The following is a 19,962-nucleotide window of genomic DNA, read 5'->3' as shown; positions in this document are numbered from 1 at the left end:
AAAGAAAGAAAGAAAGAAAAAAAGAAAGAAAAAATATATGCTTAATATTGTGACAAACTTTCAATGGGGTTTATTTCTTTCCATTTGAATAAAAAGTACAACCAAATATGACAAGGGTATTTGTTAGGAATCTGGACCACACAAACAAATACAATTACTACATCGCTGAATCATGGTAATTTTAAGTTATGAACGTTTGAGATAGCCAAATGTATAAGGTTTGAAAACATTGGATGAGATTGGGATAATGTAGACAGAGCATAAAGACAGAGAGAGCTAACTAAGCTCTATGTGGATGACAGTAAATGGTGAAAGATGGTGGCCAGGGGAAGGAGAAACTAGAATGGTATGAGAGGCAAGTCAAAGAGCCACAAACAGAAGTTTGGATTATTATTTTTTTTTTTTTTTGATTTTTCGAGACAGGATTCTTTCTCTGGTAGCACCCCTCTCTTCTTGTTGAGGCCACATCTGTGCTCATTTGGAACATGTGACTCATCAATAATCCCAGAAGATGATAGTTTCACATCTTCTTCTACATGAAACATCTAAAGTAGGATTAGGGCTAATGCTTCTTCAACTCTCTGAATATATAAGGAATAAATACTTCAAACTCTATGACAAAAGCATTGCTATAATACCCAAATAAGCAAGTCACAAAGGAAGATGACTATAAGCCAATGTCTCTAATGAAGATGAAGGTAGATGAAAATTTCAGGAAAATACTAGCAAATGTAATTATGTAATTAATATAGCACATAAATGAGGTTATATACCTCAATCAAATGGGGTATGAGAATATTTCAATGCATGAAAATCAATCAATATACATATATACATATAAAATAAATCTAAATATACATATAAAAACATATCAATAGATATTGGAAAGGCATTTGATAAAAGTTAGCATCTTTTCATGCTTTACAAAACCCTCTCAGCATGTTAAGAATAGAAGGAATGTAATAAAGGCCATATAAGAAAAGTCATAGGTAACATCAGACTCTCCTAGTAAAGAAACTAAAAATATTTCCTTTTACGATCAAAAACAAAAATATGCCATTCTCCCCTAAGGAAGGGGGAGGCTTGATGGGGAGCAGGACCCTCCCTCTCGGAGACAACAGGGAGAAGGAATGGGATGAGGAAGCGTGGGAGGGAAGATTGAGAGGGGGGCAATGACTGGAATGTAAATAAATAAAATAATGAAAAAATATGCTATTCTTACCACTGAACTCAAGCTATAAGCCCTCACCATAGAAAGCAGGTGTGAGAGATCCAAGTAGAAAAGCATAAAACAAATACTTGAACATGACAATATCTCTCTCACACACACACACACATAAAACCCTAAGGACTGTGCTTAACCATACACACAAATATACCTCAACTGCTAAAATTAATAAATGATTTTTTTAAAAGTTGCAATGTATAACATCAATACACAAAGAGTATCCACATTTCTCTATGCAGAATGATACAAAAATAAAATCAAGAAAATAATAAAATTCATTTGGAATCAAAACAAGATCAATACACAAAGAACATGCACATTTTTCTACACATCATGGTACAAAAATAAACTTAAAAAATAATACCATTCATAAGAGAAAAAAAAATGAAGACAGGAATACATGCAAGCTGAGGTGAAAGGCATATACACAGAAAAATATGAACAACCTACTTCTCCTAGAATGCTATTTTACCATCCATGCTTGGGAAGCAGAGGTGGCTTTCCTTGGCTATGACAGAAGATGATCAGAGTGTCGTTTCACTTAACCTTCCTCACTCTATACCAACTCATGGATCAGACTGTCTAGACCAACTTAGTCATCTGATTATAATCTTCTACATGCACTCCCCCACTATTGGGTACAAATTTCACTTTGCCCAATTTGACCTATTTCCCCTCATTCCTCAGCTCTAGTTATGAATATTAATTACCTCCTATAAAACATGGTTCCATCAAGAGGGCTCATTAAAAAAGATTGAACCAGGACTGCAGCAAGCCCACCAACCACCAGCAGCAGCAACAAACAGTTCTTTCCAGTCTTGTATCTGTACTTTCTGGTGAGCTGATGTCATTTACTTTATTCTCATTCTTTTTATGTTAACAGGTGCAGTTTAAATGATAATAGTCTATACATCATATCTTGCTAATATTAAAAGAACTTCACAATTTTTTTTTGGTTGGAATCTGAAATGTTTTCTTATGACTAATTAAAATCTAAAGGATATTAAAGGCCCTATAAGCACACCTTTCATTCTGTCACTAGCCTCTGGAATTGAGGTCCAAAATCAGTACTGCCAATCTGTAACTAATTCCTAACACTTTCAAGAGTACACACAAGCAGCACAAAACTTCATTTTCTTTTAGCAAAGAATTTGATAGCAAATAACTCAGGTTTCTGCCTCCTTCATCCTTTACTTAAAACATATCAAGAAAACACACATACACACATGCACACGCACACACACACATACATACATACTTTCTGGTAATTAGACAATTAGTTAAAATCACTTAGGTGATCTTTCATTGACTCTTGTCTGAAGATAAATGTAAGTAGGCAGAAGTCATAGGAAAACCCTTAAGGGTACTGTGTGTATGTGTGAGTGTGTGTGTGTGTGTGTGTGTGTGTGTGTGTGTGTGTGTGTGTGAAAACTTGAGACCCCTAAATATCTCATTTGGATTCATGCAAAATTGTCCTGTATAAGAAATGGATAGGGACTAAAAGAGGATGTGTAGCAGTTTATAAAACGTGTGTGAAAATCACCTTTACCCTGACAGTTGAGATGAATTAAATCCTCCTCACATCTTATACCTGTCTCTCTGCTTCAATCTTTGCATTGATTTTTTTTTTACCAAATAGCCTCAGGACTTGAGATAATAAAATCACACTAGAGAAAACACAAATCATCCTCCTTGCTTGCTGTCTAGTAGTTTTAGATTTTATCTTTACTTACAATAATCGAAAAAACAAAGAATTAAGTCAAAACATACAACCAATGGTTTTCATCTCCCATAAATTATAATATTTGCTAGTGGATATAAAATTTAGTTGTTATTCTTTTAATCTGTCAGTTAAATGTCAAAAAACTATTTTGCAACTGTTCAAGGCTCTGGACACTAACAATACCTGCTATTACACTGTCAGTTCCAGCTAATGGCAGATTTTGACATGGTTTATAATTTATGTACATAGAAATTGTTTTGAAAAAAGTCATGTTTGGCATATGAAGGACATTGTCAGTAATTTATAAAAGTTAAACAACAACATCTTTTAAAACCCATTCCCCTTGCTTACTCCATGACCTAAGAGATATATTATCGAATTTGCAGCATTTACTAAATAAGACCATATTTCATACATGTTTGAAAGTGTCTCTATAACATATTTCTGTTTAGAACATTGTCTTAACAAAAGGTTAACATCTGCATTTACTGTCTTTTTTTTCTGTCCAGATCCAAAAAAACTTCTGTGATGCATAAATTTTTTAGGCAAGAAGTATTCCCTGTCTGTACTAACAGGAATAGTCAACATGTAAGATGTTAATTTGTCTCCTCAGTCCCAAAATATTCTATCAAGAAATCGTTCTTCAATACTATATTTTAAAGCCAATGTGCATCTGTCCTTCAGCTCCTGCTGTCATTGAGACAAATAGAAGTGTTGATACAATCAGGATCATGGCTAACACATGAAAGCCTGCCATCCTGCAGAAACTACTGTCCTCTTTCCATTGGGACAGGGGCTGCTGTTACACAGATTCTTCCTCTATTTACTCCAGTGCAGAAGAAAGACCACTCAGAAATATGAGCAGAAACTGTGAGTGGCAGCTGCAGGCTGAAAGAATTGCCTCTAAACATTTAAGCACTGCCAAGGTAAGTGAAGTTAGTGAAACGAAGGAGGAGGGCAAGAAGTAAAGAGGCAGGAAGAGAAAGAGAGGGGGGGAAGAAAGGAGAGAGAGAGGAAGGGAGATAGGGTAGGAAGAAGGGAAAGGAAAGGAAGAAGTTAGTGGGTAAGAAGCCAAGGAAGGTATGAGGAAGGAATGGAGAGACGGGGACAGATGGACAAATGGGGAAAAGAGGGAAAAAATAAAAGAGAAAGCAGTTGAGAAGGCAAAAAAGGATTGAGAGAGGGGAATAAAGAACAAAGACAAAGAGAGAAGCAGGAGAGAGAAGAAAGGAGAGTGGAAGGAAAGAAAGAGCAGAAAGGAAGAAGAGAAAGAGGAAAGGAGAAAATGAGGAATACAAGGGAGAGGTAAATTGAAGTAAAATTTCTATCATTGGAGCAAATAATGCTTTGCTCCTGGTCAGTAAGAAAGTTGCCAAGAGGCAGAACCAGGAAAGCCTAGGATTGCTTCCTCCCTCCGTGGTAGGACAGCTATACACACCTTACTCTTCATCTTTGAGTTTTCACTTCCATAGACAGAGAAATATCTGTTATTGATATCATCCATGAGGTGGTTCAGCTCTTGGTTACCCTTATGTTTACACAATTTAAACTTCATTATGACAAAGGAGACAAACTATGGATACAAAAGGAATGCAGTCTCATAGAAGAGCATTGCTGTAGGCCATGGAAGTCAGCTTTGACCTCAAGGTCAGATGTCTTTTGTTCCTGAAGGATACAAGGCTTCCATCTGGCAAACTGCTAATGACACACTGTCAAATGTCTATAGAAGCTATGTCCTCTTAAGGCTTACAAACCATTATTGCAGTCTTCTATTAGTTCTGGGGACACAAAGGCAATGCAATATCCAGGCGTCTCCTTAAAATCCATAAATAATTTGGAGTGAGGAATTAGATAATGAAGATACAGGCTGGTAATATCTTCTATATGCATGTATGTATGCACGTGTGTTCATGTGTATGTATGTGTACACATGTGTACATTTTAGTTCATAAATGTTTCAGGTTTAAAAAAAATTAGTGAAATGTTTGGCTTGGGAAATGGCCTCAGTGAATAAAGTACTTGCCACATAAGTACAAGGATTGCCATCACCCACTAAAATGCAGAGTATAACAAGGTTAACCAAGAAAGGGTTGAAACACAACAGAGACAAGTAGATCCTGGGGTAGACTACCCCCACAGTCTAGTCAAAACTGTGAGATGTGGGTTCAGCTACAGACCCTGTCTCAAACAAAAATGGTAGAGAGTAATAGAGACAGTTTCCAGATTTCAATATTCACCTACCCATGTGTATACACAGGTGCATGAACACTTGTGCATGTGTATACACACAAATACAGACACATTAAATAAAAATAAAATGAAATATTAGTAAACCTATGATGGTTGATTTACTAATTAAATAAAGAAATACTAAGTCCTAAAATTTAAGAATGTTCAACATACTTAATTCAACCAATAAAAATATTTATAAAATTATATAGGCATTTATGACTATTAGGTAAAATATTTTGGAGAATGGATAAGGATAAATCACACTAAAGATTTTTTTTAAAAAAGACATATAGAAATCTACTACTCTAGAAGCTTCATATATAAACATTAAATATATTGATACACAAATAAAAACAATGGAGACCAATTTACAGTTGTTGGGTATGTTTGCTTGTTTTTGTTTGTTTGTTTCTCTGGTTTTTGATACTAGAAACATCTCTTGTCACTCACCATCAGTTATGATCAGTCTTATGACAAAGGTTTTGTTTTTTCCCGTACTGGCCTCTGAGCGGCATCTGTAAAGTCCTGAGTCAGTGGCCATGGCATGGGGGATGGTGAGGACACTCTTCATGCTCCCCTGGCTACAGTTGCTCCATGTTTGCCTTAGGTACTTTGAAGTGTATCTTGTCCCTTGAGATAGGTTACAGGAAGCCAAGATGTCTACTTGATGGGGCTGGACTTTTTCCCATATGACTTGTTGCACGGGCCAAGTCCTTTGAAGCTGGCAACTGAGTGTGACATCTTGTCCAGGTTCTGCATACAGGTGGCTATCCAATGGTGCTGCTATCTCAAAACTATCTGGAAAAAAAAAAGAAGCATATACTTAAGCAGGTGGCCAGATGTTCACACACAGAGGAAAGCTACTCAGAAAGCCACCTTAAATGATTGGTGATGTTACATACTGCAGGTGCACCAAGAGTAAGCGGTATCTTCATTTTTGCATTTTTGTAAAATTTCATTAAGGGCTTATAGACAGAAAAAGGAACACACATCCTTTGAGTGTTACTTTGTTAACCAGACAACTAGAAACATAACTGAAACGTATGGTGTTTTATTAGCAGTGATTATACCAGAGTCTGAATGTAGAAGACTGAGTCATAACTCCAATTTCCAGATTATGAGATAATAGACTAAAGTTTGGGTAGCTATGAGAAGATATTGCATCATTTTTCTTTTAACTTCATTGTGTTGAACAAGAATATCTGGTGCATAGGTGGGAACTCACATATAATATAAGTTTCTGGTGTCAAAAATAGTCTCCCAAATTTCTACCTTCAAAGCAATTTAAAAAAATATAATAGATCTTCTCCCCTTGTGATATCTCAGAAGTGTAGAACATACACTGTCAGAGGCTCCGTTAGCTTGTGTAGCAAATGCTCAAAGACTCTTGTGTTTAAAGTTGCACTCCATGTTAACCTATAGTGCTATGAACATGGTAGATTAGATATAACGCATGTGAACAAATGTCCTTTAGGGGTTTTCCATCATTTTTTGTTTTGAGACCAGAAAGCTTGTGAACTTAACGTAGTACTAAAACTCATACTGTTATTTCTCAGATCAGGAAAGTCCAGAGCCATAAAAGGTAAACTAAGTACCAACCTCATTCATCCAAAGTATTTATGGCCACAAATCAAGAATGCTGATTTGTTATTCAGGAAGAGAAGAAGGTTGAGTAGCAATGATGTCACAAAGCTTTTGGGCAGGTAAGAGAAAAAAAATAGAAGAGCTATTTATTTGTTCCAAATATGTTCAAAGGTGTTGATGAACCAGTGCTTGGGTTTATAAAACAACCATCAATAGGAAAAAGAATGGGAGGGAAAAGGGAGGGCAAGAGGGAAAAAGGGAGAAAAGGAGAGAGGGCAATGGAAAATAAGAAAACAGCACATTTGAAAAAGAGTAGAAGTTTAAAGGATAATAATATGTTCTATTCATATTTGATTAGGACCTTATATCTCCTCTCACCGAACACTAGCTGCAACAGTGGTTACTGACATAAAAATCTTGCATACAGAAAAGCCACAGCTCTCTAGTGTTTCTGTGTGTGACCATGAGAGTTTTAGCAGAGGTAACACTTTGCCCACATAAGAGGCATACAGAAAATGTTTCATTTCTAAGCTATAAACCAACACAACAGAATGGGGGAGGGGGAGGAAAGCAAGAATATGCATAAGCAGAAAATAATAAGAAATCTCCTTGGCCCTGTGAAGGTTCTGTGCCCCAGTGTAGGGGAATGCCAGGGCCAGTAAGTGGGAGAGGGTGGAGTGGCAAGCAGGAAGAGGGAGGAGGGAACAGGGGTTTGTTCTTGTTGTTGTTTTTTGGTTTTTTTGGGTTTTTTTTTTTTGGAGGGGAAACTGGGAAATATGACATGTAAATAAAGAAAATATCTAATAAAAGAAAAAAAAAAAGAAATCTCCTATAAAGGACAGAAGGGAGAAACTAACATTAAGATGGGAGAAAGTTGCTAGAGAAGAAACTATGGGAAAGGGAAGGAAAATGCTAAAAAAGATACTAGCAAATTTGTAATAAAACACCTTCTGTTTATATGCAAGCAGCTCTGACCTTCAGGAGCAGATAGGTAAAAGCCCTGGCTACAGATTTCTGTGTTTGTCTTCAGGATTCACATTCACTATTACTTTTCTTCACTCATTCTGATTGGTTCTCTAGTCTCATCTCAGAAACTGTCTTCAGGTTGTTGTCACCCTGACCTCCTCTTGGGAACAGCTCCACACACTTGTCAATCCAGGCCTAAAGTGCTGGGTTCCACTTAGAAAAATTACCTGCATTTATATGAAGGGCAAATTTTTGAAGTTCTGGGGAAAATCTCTACCCATGAACAACATCCAGACGTAAATAACTGAGAGAATTTTAGAGGCAGACATTTTTCCTCTTCCCCAAGAGATTCCAGTCAAGCTTCATGCTGAAGGGAGTTGACTGGTCTGAGATGAAGACTAAGTCTCACTTGAACACTTCTGGATGCAATGCTCATCCAAGTGGAAGGCTGTACAAAGTGACACTAAAAATAACAACCAAGAAGACCTGCCATAAAGAAGAGGGCCCACCATCCTGACACACTAGTCAAAGGTGAATTGATTTAAATCAGAGACAAAACTGTCATAGCTCATGGGAGAGGGGAGAATCTGATTTAAATTGAATCCCAAAATAAAAAAAAAAACAATAATAGTAGAAACCCACTGATTCCATACTGATAATTCATCTATGTACTAGTTTATAAAATGAACATAAAATACTGCTGTCTGTGTAACTTTTATTGATATCCTTGACTTTACAAGTGACTTTTCTATCATGATTATAATATCATTAATTTAATTTAATCATTAATTTGTGCTTTATTTTCTTTTTCCAAGTATTGCCCCTCTCTAGAGAACCAATTATTGGTGGGTACACTTTATACTTCATGTTTACCTCACATCCCCAGCCACTGACTGTCATCATCAATATCTCTACAGGCCTATAATTTAGTCTCCGGTTGGGCAGGTCTTCAACATCACTCAAAGATGTTATGGTAGTTTCTTCCAAAATGGTATATTCCCTCCTGGTGGAAGCCTAGGAGGCCTGGGGTTATAAAAGCAGTCAATTGCAGCAGCAGAGAGCTCTGGGGTTAGTGCTTGCATGAGTTGTCAGAGTATTTGGGTGCTGAGGTGCTCTTTAGGTGATGAGGCTTACTTTGAATCATCCCTGCTCCTTCCTGTAAATAACCCCTCACCCACATTCTGTTAATCACCTCAATAAAATATCATTGGTTCACCAAGTTTGATGTAGGTCCATCATGAGAGTCCTATCTGGGGTAAGTAGATATGTCTGTATGTCATGTCTCCCAGGAACGGACTGTTACATAACTCATCAACATCACAGAGCCCTGGGTCTCTTCACACCAACTTCTCCAGCCAAGCCTTTGTCAACTTATCTTACACTACTCTGCCTCGAGCCCCAAGATTCACCCTTGCCAGAAAGGAAAGAAAACAATCAATATTAGTTTTAATAAAAAATCAATTTGCATTCCATATTGTAGTCTGAATAATAGTCTTTGTGTTGCTTTGGATAGTATTGACTTCTGCAATAATTCTCATGTTAAGAAATATGTTTAAAATAACATTTTATGCCAAAATAAGTAGTGTTCCACACAAAGATAAGATACATCCAAAATTCATGAGAAGACATTCAGGTTTCTAAGAAATAATAGCTTTGCCAAAACAACCAGGCTTTACTTTAAACAAGAATTTTACAAAGCTATAAAGAACCGAGAGATGTGTTATATGACACATTGGGAAGGTAGTGCATTGGACTACCTAAACTCAAACTTATGGCAACAATAACAAAATAATGAAAAAATATAATAAATAAATAAATAAATAAATAAATAAATAAGAAGAGGAGCTTACACATTTAAAAAGACAAACATGGAATGAAAAGCAGAATATTGATATAACTGGAGACATATAAAATAGATAAAATTTACTAAGAGTGAATATGAGAAATATTGAACAGTACTATTGGGGCCAAGCTTGATAGTTGTGTAAGCTTAACAAAAACACATAGGAATTTATATTACTGTTATTTCTGAAATGACTAAGGTAATGCCATGCTTTTCTGACTCCATTTTGTTTTTGCTTAGACAGTTCTCAGTGTTCCACCCCTCTTCCCATAGCAGTCACATCTGCCTGGGCAACACATTTGACATTTTCATGGTTTTAACCAAAGTCCAGACATATTAACACAAATAATTAAAGTAAACTAAAATAACTAGGGAAAATATAAGTTAAGTAAAATTGACAAACTATCTCTAAAATATTTACTATGTTCTTCCATAAATGAACATTTCAAGGTTACTCTGAACCTCATTTAACTTTGGTGTAAAGTATGGGTTTTGTAGTTTTTGTCTTTAAAAACTTTGTACCCCTGAGCTTGGATGCCAAGAGATTTTTCAGAGGCATATGCCCACTTGTGGTCTGACCATTAATAAAAAAGGGCTTAATACTTCTAATTGGTTTAGTCAATGCAGTTGTCAATAACTATCACACATGGCCCATTTCGTTTCTAATGAAATTTTCTTAAAAGTCTAAAACTGTTCTAGGTCAAACTATATGTTTAGAAAGCCAGGCAACTAAACTAAAAGGAAGCAGTTGGCTTGTAAAGGCCTGTAATATACCCAAGCTAACAGAATCATGAGGTTGTTTCACAAATGGGGGCATTTTAACTTCCCAAAACACTGCGCTGCAGCTGACAGAGTGCAAATCAAACAAATTTCATTTTATTCTTGGGCCCATATATTTTTCATACCAGTATATTTCCACTTGTAACAGTCTCCTTATTTTCCAACATCTTTTTCTAACTGGAGCCTTTCTACCCCTCTCTGAGTGGAAACTTCTGTTTCCTGAGAGCAAGCTCAGACCCTATAAGATACTATCCAATGGCCCAATTACTATTTATTCTTCCCCAATCATTCAAATTTCTGGAAGGTCTCATGTTTCATGAAAACTCCAAGCTAACTAGCCTCCATTTCCACCATCCTACCAATACTTCAAATGTCACCTGTGTCCTTGACCCTAAATATTAGAGGGCTAGCCTTCTGTAAATTCCCACTCTACCTACCTGGCATCTATGTGTTATTGCTTCCCTTCTTTCCTCTCTGACCTTCCTCTCATCTCCTTCAGAATTCATTCTTCTTTCTCAACTGTTCCTCTCTAACTGTCCACCCTCACTTCTCCACAACCTATTGTGCACATGATAAAAATCAACAGTTCCCATTTGCCCAAATGTCTCCTTAGGTTTTCAAAGCACAAGACAATAACTTGTTCTTCAGATGTTTAAAATAGACTAACTGTTAAACATCCCAGAATTGCCTCAAGCCATCTGTAGTAGCTATTATTATGCCAGCTAATTAGAAGTGTGTTAACACTACTCTCCTTGTCTAGTGTGTGAAGATGCACAGTGGTAGTCTTTTCTAAAAACTAAGTATTGACTACATGATGACTAAGGAAGTGCTCTAAAGTGATCTGAGATATAGTTCTCTGAGACATGCAGACACAATAAATACACTAATTTCCAATTACAAGTAGGGTACAGGAAATGGAAATGAGGGTCCGGAAAGGGGAAAAGAAATGTTTCTGAAATTCACAGAACAGGCCATGTGGGAGGATGCAACGAGGGCAGAGGAAGGAGGCCAGACCCCAAAGACTAAATTTCCCTCAGAGTAGCTTTACCTCCCTCACTCTTCCTGTGACAAAGGGCTGAAAAAGTGAGTTGTGGCAGACCCCTAACTGAAGTTTAGCAACTTCAAGCAGAACAGAAACAAACAGGAACCTGTAACTTAAAACATGTCAGTATTCACAGAGCGGCAACAGACCAACTCCCAACTGCTGCTGTAAAAACACTGCAGTGTGTTTCTTTCAAATGTGGAAGATGACAAGTAGGTTGGACACCCTTTCCTTAAAATGCTCCAGTGTTCCACAATGACTAAGTTAGGGGATGAGTCGAATGTGTTCCAACAAATCACATGGCAAAGTTCTTTTTTTGTTTTTGTTTTCCATTAATTTTTTTATTCAGTTTACATTCAGAGTGAAGTTCCCCTCTCTTCTCTGTCCCCTTCACAAAGCCTCTCCCCCACACCCCCATTCCCTTCTCCCTGAGATGGGAGAACCCCTCCCCCATCATCCCAGACTAGCACATCAAGTCACTTCAGGACTTATCAAAGTTCTTACCTAGCCTTCACTAGCAAATAAAGTAGTTTTGTATGCCATTGTAGATGAGATTAGTTAGGATGAAGTCATGCTACAGTAGGTCAACCTTTATCCAATATAACTAGTTTCTTTACATTATAAAGAGGAGGAACTCAGACAATATGCAGAGGGAGAATGCTGTGGCAAGATGAAGACAGAGCCTGGTGGAGTACCACAAGATAAGGAACAGCTGAGGTTTGGGGAAGGCCTGCCGTGATAGGAACCTGCCTGCTGGCATTGGTACCACACACTTCCAGCTCTTTGCCCATCCCATGATGCTTTCCTGTTGGGCAAGCCACACAGACTGTATCACTTCTTACTGTTGCTGTATCAGTAACCCAGAACTACCTTTGAGCCATAGGAACTTCACCAGCCTAGCCTGAAGCAGCCAGGATGCTGTACAGGAAGGCAACAGTCCTCATAGCCCCATCATAAAATATCATTTGCCATAATCCATTTAAAGGTGAAAAGTAAAGGAAACAAGCAAGACTAAAAAAAAGGAGCTAAAAGATTGTTTGGCTGAAAAGCAATGATAATGTGAACTACCATCAGAGATAAAACACAGCCTAGCAAAGCCTTCCCAAAGGCAGGACAGACAGGGACAGATGTCTAAATTTAACAAAAGAGATCAGCCTGGTAGGATGAAGCAGGTACTCTACCCAGAAATCACAAATAAAAGGAAGATTTACAGTAGGTTCCCAATGGGCTGCACCTGTCCAAGCCCCAGATAGAAAACAGCTTGCCAAATGGCTTGGCAGATCTGATTCACATCACTTGGGATTCTGAGCAGTGATGAAGCTGCAGGACCAGCCCTAGATATCCAAGCTGCTCCTTAAGCAGCTTTCAGGAGCTCTTGAGTCTAGATAACCTTCATGTGAGGGTAACCAGGATCTGCACCCAGATTATAATTGTAACTCCTAGCCTCTCACCATGCTACCTGGAAGTGATACAACTTATTAAATCAGTAACAAAAAGTTTTTTGGAGTGCAAGAAGTTCAACTCTTTAACAATTCTGCATTATTTTCTTCCAGCTGGGAAATAAAAGAATTGAACAGGAGTTTTAAGTAGTACATTTTTGAGGACTTTTAAAACAGAAAGTTATTACAGTCCAAGAGCTTCCAGTTTTTCTACTAAAATGTTACCGAGTCTCCCACATTTAGAAATCAAATGTTGACATTTTTTAACAGAAAAAAAAATGTATCAGGAGCTTAACTCTCTCTTTAATCATATCCCAGCAGAGAGCAGGAGTAGGAGTACACTAAGCATTTTATCTCATATAATTAAAAACATATGTGTGCAGGTCTAAACAAGATTTCAGCGGCATAAAATCCCTCCTCTCAAAGTTCAGAGGAGGTTAAAGGAGTGGGGAAGACAGAGGGGATGGATAATACCAAGAGAACAAAGCCCTCTTTAAAAACTGAGCAAAGCCCTTGTGAACTCACAGAGACTGAAGCAGCAATCACAGGGCGGACAGGGCCTGCACCAGGTCCTCTGCGTGAATGAGTGGGTCTTTGATTCTTGTGCCTACACTTGGGGCTTTTTAATTTTTCTGTTGGCGTGGCTTGTCCAACTTTGATGCGATGGTTTTCACTTTTTCTCATTATGTTTTATTTTGTTGTGTTTTGTTTTTATCTCTTAGAAACCTGTTCTTTTCTAGTGAGATACAGAAAGGGAGTGAATCCAAATGTGAATGGAGGTGGGGAGGAACTGGGAGGATTAAAAAGAGGCAATACAGATTATATTGGTATTAAAGAGGTATTCAGATTATATTGTATGAGAAAAGAACCTATGGCTAATAAAAGGGAGAAACACATATGTGTGGCATGTGAACATATTTACATACGTGTATAGGTACACCTACATGCATATGTCCATGTGTGTAAAGAACAGAGGTAAGCATCAGATGCCTTTGTTGATCATCGTACCTTTTTTAGATAGTCTCTAACTGAACACGGAGTTTGATGATTCAGCTAGACTGGATAGCCAACAAGTAATGTTCCTTCAAACCTCTCCATAGCTAGGATTATAGATACACATCTCATTTGGCCTTTAGACATGGCTTCCACACAAATACTTTACTGGCAAACCCATCTCTCCAGATCCCATTTGCAGTGGACTTTGAAGTAATGCAATCAGCAGTAAATAATTCCTTACTTATATGCTGGCATTAAATGCATGGGATATACTAACATACTGAGTCTCTGCAGAGAAGCTACCTGGCTGATAAATGGTAGAATCCTTCTCACCCCGGTAGGAGGGTGCGAAGTCACACTGAATGATGGAATCTGCTCTAGTTTCTTATATCATAATAAAGGCTTGCAGAGATAACTGAAGTTTTCTTTTTTCCCTGCATGGAGGCTGAATTTCACAGAGACATACAGGGCCCAAGATAGCCTTAGATCCTAAATATCTTACTTTCTGATGCTTTAAATGCTACAATTAGAAATCAGCTTCTGTCCTTATCCTTATTAAAATGCATATAATAGTTTCAGTTCCTGACAGGCACTAGCACAGTGTGAAATTGCCCATTAGATTGTTTTTCAAGAAGTAAAGAAGCAAATTCCCACAAAGAACCCAGAACAGACTTGCTGTAGCAAAGGAGAGTGGCAAAGCCAAGAGCCAGCCTTGTTCCACTGATGCTATCATGGATGTGCGCAGGGAAGTGGTCATCTGTAAGTGCACCGCAGGCACTGTGGGCTTCAGACTCAAAATATGCAATTTGCCCATGTTTTACTGCATTTACTGCAAGTAAATTTTCTTTCTTTTCCAAGTTTAATTTTCTTTCATTTTCCATGTCTATCTGTGGCACTATTTCATTATCTAACATATTATACTCAATTTTATACTCTCATGTGGCTTTCCAGGAATGTTAACTGGCATTTCTGGCTCATGACATTTGAGTAATGAATGACAGAGAAGCAATTGATGTATTAAAAAATCTGAAGAGAAGAAATAGCATATCCACTTTCCCAAGATGAAATAAACACATGTTTACATAGATTCAGACTTGTGTGCTTCAATGTCTATAAACACAAATGCTTTAATCAAACTTGACAATAAGATTGGTTTTTTATTAGATATTTTCTTTATTTACATGTCATATGATTTCTCCTTTCCCAGTTTCCCCTCCAAAAACAAAAACAAAAAAACCCCAAAAAACAAAAAACAAACAAACAAACAAAACAAAACCAAAAAACAACAAGAACAAACCCCTGTTGCCTCCCCCCTCCCCCTGCTTACCACCCCACTCTCTCCCACTTATTGGCCCTGGCATTCCCCTACACTGGGGCACAGAACCTTCACAGGACCAAGGGCCTCTCCTCCCATTTTTGATCAACTTTGCAATCCTCTAGTATACACATGCTTCCAGAACAATCAATCCCACCATGTATAGTCCTTGGTTGGTGGTTGAGTCCCTGGGAGCTCTGAGGGTACTAGTTATTTCATATTGTTTTTTGTCCTAAGGGGCTACAAACCCTTCAGCTCCATCTTGATTTTAAAAAAGGTTGCTTTTAAAATCAAGATTTAGGCACACTCATTTTAAGATTGAACCATTTTTACCAACATGACTCCTCTATTTAATTTTTCTCTGAAAAAAAAAAATGGAAAACCATTGCTTAAAAATTTTGTAGAGAAAAATATTCTATGAAATAAAATCATTTCCTCTAAGATAAGAAAATGAAAGTACCTCTACTCAACTCAGAATTGTATATCTTCAGCAAGTACCACCAACAATACTCAAAGAAAACAAATGACCCATACAACATTCCCCTGAATACTTGAATATGAATCCATTTACTCAGCTATAGCTGATCATAATTAAAAGTGAAGATTTCTGAAGTGTTTTTATATTTTCATTCTATGAAGGGGATAAAGGCAATGATAAATCCAATACCAAAATTTGCATATGCTTGATAGTCAATAGCATCTGAAAAAATTAGAACTCTATCTTGGGCAAAAGACCTATATCATGGGGCATCTTATTAATTTGGGAAAGATGCCAAGCATGAAATGAACACTCTAAAGACTGTAAAATTGCTCCATGTACATCCCCCATGGGATCTCTTCACCCTTGTCAGGCTCCCAAGCTTCTTAACCCTCCCTTCCATGGGTAAATTCCTTTGTGATAACTGACACCCAAAGTCTCATTCATGACAAGAGGGATGGACTTCCCCACCCCTGCCTTTGACACCCTCAGGACTCTGATAGACAATGTTGAAGTTCAATTCCCTGGACCTTGTTCATGGGTCATTGGTCTGCATCCTTGATCTGGCTTTGCTGAGGACTTTCCTAGAAATACTGTAATCTAACTAGTCACATTTATCATTCTCTTTAGCACTGCTTCTGGAAGAATTCTGAAGGTACAAGCAGTACTGGGACTTTATTTGTTCAGCATTAGGCTCACATCGCCCTCTCTTCACAAGAGACACCACAGGCCTCCAAACAACCTCATAGATGCATAGCTTGAGTAAATTAAAATTTTCATTTTTGTCTCAGTCAACCCCTGATGGCTTCCAAAGTCTGGCTAACCATCCTTCTATTGCACAAACTATACTCACAAGCTACACATTCAAAATCCTAGAGACTTTATTTTCTTTTCATACTTTTCTATAAATGTGTAAAATTAATTAATGTGCTTTCAATAGATAAACCTATATCGCCTTCTGTGTGCATCTTGCTTTTCTCAATTATGCTGGACTCAAGGAGAGACAAAAATAATTTCTAAAATATTTGTTTGTTGCTGGTTTCTCTACTGTGATTCAAATATTTTCAAAGTAAATATATCATGTACTGTACTTATTTTAATCTCAGAAAGAGCCTTACTTTAAATGTTACATCTACATGATGGTCAAAAACAACGTTCTAAGAACATTTACTTCATCTGGGGAGCTAAAAACAACATCGGAGAAAGTTGTACCATGGAAATAATGATTTCTAAACAAAACATGATAGAAGTGTGATATAGTTTAAAAGTTTTTCACTTTGTTTTCTATGGGGCCATACAAATAGTTACCCAAGTGAACTCTAAAATTCAAGTTCTCCTTTGGTCCCCATAGATTCTTATACCATGAAGTGTGGGTTTGATTAAATTCCATCTTTATTTAAAAGGTTCTGCATTCCCCTTTGTCACTCCAGCTCAAAGAAGCTTGTATGCTTTTACTCTTGCCCTTGTCTAATGTCTCACCTCTGCTAGAATCAACAGTGGGCATTAGTTCCCCCCAAAACTGCACTTACTTTAATGTCCCTGAAGCCCTATACTCTTAAATGCTGTTTTCCTACTCTTTACATCTCTTTAAAGAAGCACTGTTTAACTTTTGTACCATGCTGTATTCTATCTGCAATCTTTCCTCCTGCACTAGAAAGCTGTCGAGTCCTCAAAGGAACCATACCTGGAAAATACATAATCTTAATTCACTGCCAAGCACATTAGTTTGCCTGATAAATTTTATGAAGAATGGGTCATAAGCCATCTCCCAAAGTGTTATAAGTCTAACATACAAAACCGGATCCTACACAAACTGTGGTTTTTCATTTCCAGATTTACAAAAAGAAATACATCCAAGAGCTATTCTTCCTGGTACTATATGCACACAGTAGCCAGGACATTATAAGTTTGATACTGTTGTAACAAAAGGTTCCCAGTACTATTCAAATGACAATGCTTCTCAGAAACATCTAAAGGAAAAAACTATAATGCAGTTAAACATCACAATATTGAAAAATTAAAATGAGCACAGATAATAAAGGAGGTGATTACAGTCATCATATCTGCTCCAAAATGCAAGTAGTTAGGAAAGAAAAATCCAGAAGTAGGGGAAACAAAGAATATTCATGTCATATATATACTGTGCAGGGCATTTTAAATGTAATTGTCAACTATGAAAATATATTTGTAATGGGAAATTAGGTGTAGTAGTAGAACATAAGGAAATAAATCTTTATGAGCATTCCATATGTGCCCTTTCTTCATCACAGGACTGCCTATACATTAACCCAGGAAACATACTTTTCACAAATGTATGCATGTGAATATGGTTATCAAGCATTATCTGAAACAGAAAATAGTTGAAATAATAAAATGACCAACAATATAATGAGATCAAATAAGTTATAAAAAAGACTGAGGCTATTTATCATATAAAATACAGGAAATATTTTCAATATCTATACTTTACTAACAGTCTAAACATACACATACCTATGAATGAGAATTCAATAGGAAATGTACAGTGAAATAGAAGGCATTTTAAATTTTTACTTTGTTTTTATACACACTCTTTTGTGTATACTCACATAAACACACACACAGAAAGAGAGGAAGAGGGAAGATGGGAGGGTGGGAGAGAAGGAAAGAGAGAAGAGAGAAAAAGAGAGAGAGAGAGAGAGAGAGAGAGAGAGAGAGAGAGAGTCACTAAATATGCTATTAAAGAAACTTTGCCCACGAAATCAAACCTTTTAATCTTATGTTGTGACTATGAACTTAACTTGTTGCTCAACTGAATACCACAGACTTTGTCTCCTTGTGTTTGCTCAAACTGTCTCTCATATTTCACCATTTCCACATAAAATGGGAAGGATATCATAGAATCACAGGAGGCCCCAGCATCATCAAAGCAGTCATAAAGTAAGTGACACGCTACTTTTAGATGGTGCTCATTCTGTCCCTCCTGCTTGTTTATTTATATTACTGTGCTTCTTCTTTTTAATTCGGAAAAGGGTAAGTAGGATCCTTTAAATTCTGCAACCAAGATTTAAACTACAAATTCTTTTAAGTTTTTGGATGTAAAAATTAAGGTGTCGACAGGAACTCTGCCAGCCCAGTGACTCGGGTTCCTTCCAGTCTGTTTGGGCTGGTGTCCTGAGCAGACCTTGGGCGAAAGCTCCACAGCCAGTCCCACAACACCCAGAGGAAGCTCCACTCCCAGGCTCTCTGACACACCCAGAATCCAAGGTGAGGAAGAACAAACATCTGTCCCAACACTGGGAGTAACTGGGACCAGCAGGACCAGGCACACAGGAACTCTGCCAGCCCAGTAACTGGGGTTCCTTCTGGTCTGTCTGGGCTGGTGTCCTGAGCAGACCTTGGGCGCAAGCTCTGCAGCCAGTCCCACACCACCCAGAGGAAGCTCCATTCCCAGGTGATCTAACAAGCCCAGGATCACAGGATCACAGAGTCACAGGATCACAGAGACAGCTTAAGGAGTTTGGACACAAGAATCACATGAAGGACAGGCTCCAGTCAAATTTAGCAAGGGCAGGTAGCACTAGAGATAACCAGATGGCTGAGGGTGGGGGGCAGTGTGTGGCAAGCTTAAAAAAATAAACAACACAAACCAAGGTTACTTGGCATCATCAGAATGCAATTCTCCCACCATAGCAAGTCCTGGACACACTATTACACTGGAAAAGCAAGATTCAGATCTAAAATCACTTCTCATGGTGATGATACTGGACTTTAAGAAAGACATAAATAGCACCGTCAAGGAAATACAAGAGAACACAGGTAAACAGATAGAAGCCCTTCAAGAGTAAATACAAAAATCCCTTAAAGAACTACAGGACAACACAATCAAACAGGTGAAGGAAATGAGCAAAACCATCCAGAATCTAAAAATGGAAATAGAAACAATAAAGAAAACAGAAAGAGAGACAACCCTAGACATATACAACCTAGGAAAGAAATCAGAAGTCATAGATGCAAACATCACCAACAGAATACAAGAGATAGCAGAGAGAATCTCAGTGGCAGAAGACACAATAGAAAACATTGACACAACACTCAAAGAAAATGCAAAAAGCAAAAGGCTCCTAACCCAAAACATCCAGGAAATTCAGGATGCAATGAGAAGTCCAAACCTAAGGATTATATGTATAGAAGAGAGTGAAGACTCCCAATGTAATGGGCCAGTAAATATCTTCAACAAAATTATAGAAGAAAACTTCCCTAACCTAAAGAAATAGATACCTATGAATATACAAGAAGCCTACACAACTCCAAATAGACTGGACCAGAAAAGAAATTCCTCCTGTCACATAATAAT

The 19,962-nt window shown here is 37.6% G+C and overlaps 1 protein-coding gene across 10 annotated transcripts in view; it reads right to left on the bottom strand.

Moving 5' to 3' along the window:
* The window catches only part of Cd226 (CD226 molecule), a 98,251-nt gene that overhangs the window by 20,187 nt on the left and 58,102 nt on the right, over window positions 1-19,962 (bottom strand). For all 10 annotated transcript variants that reach the window (XM_031366223.1, XM_031366228.1, XM_031366227.1 and 7 more), the window contains one exon: window positions 5,634-5,981. In XM_031366223.1, coding sequence (XP_031222083.1) covers window positions 5,634-5,981 — 348 coding nt within the window. The remainder of the gene's footprint in view (window positions 1-5,633; window positions 5,982-19,962) is intronic.

Source organism: Mastomys coucha, unplaced genomic scaffold, assembly GCF_008632895.1.
Source record: "Mastomys coucha isolate ucsf_1 unplaced genomic scaffold, UCSF_Mcou_1 pScaffold13, whole genome shotgun sequence".
In the NCBI taxonomy this organism is placed as follows: domain Eukaryota; kingdom Metazoa; phylum Chordata; class Mammalia; order Rodentia; family Muridae; genus Mastomys; species Mastomys coucha.
Note: the sequence above shows the minus strand (reverse complement) of the source record. Positions and strands in the feature narration are given on the sequence as shown.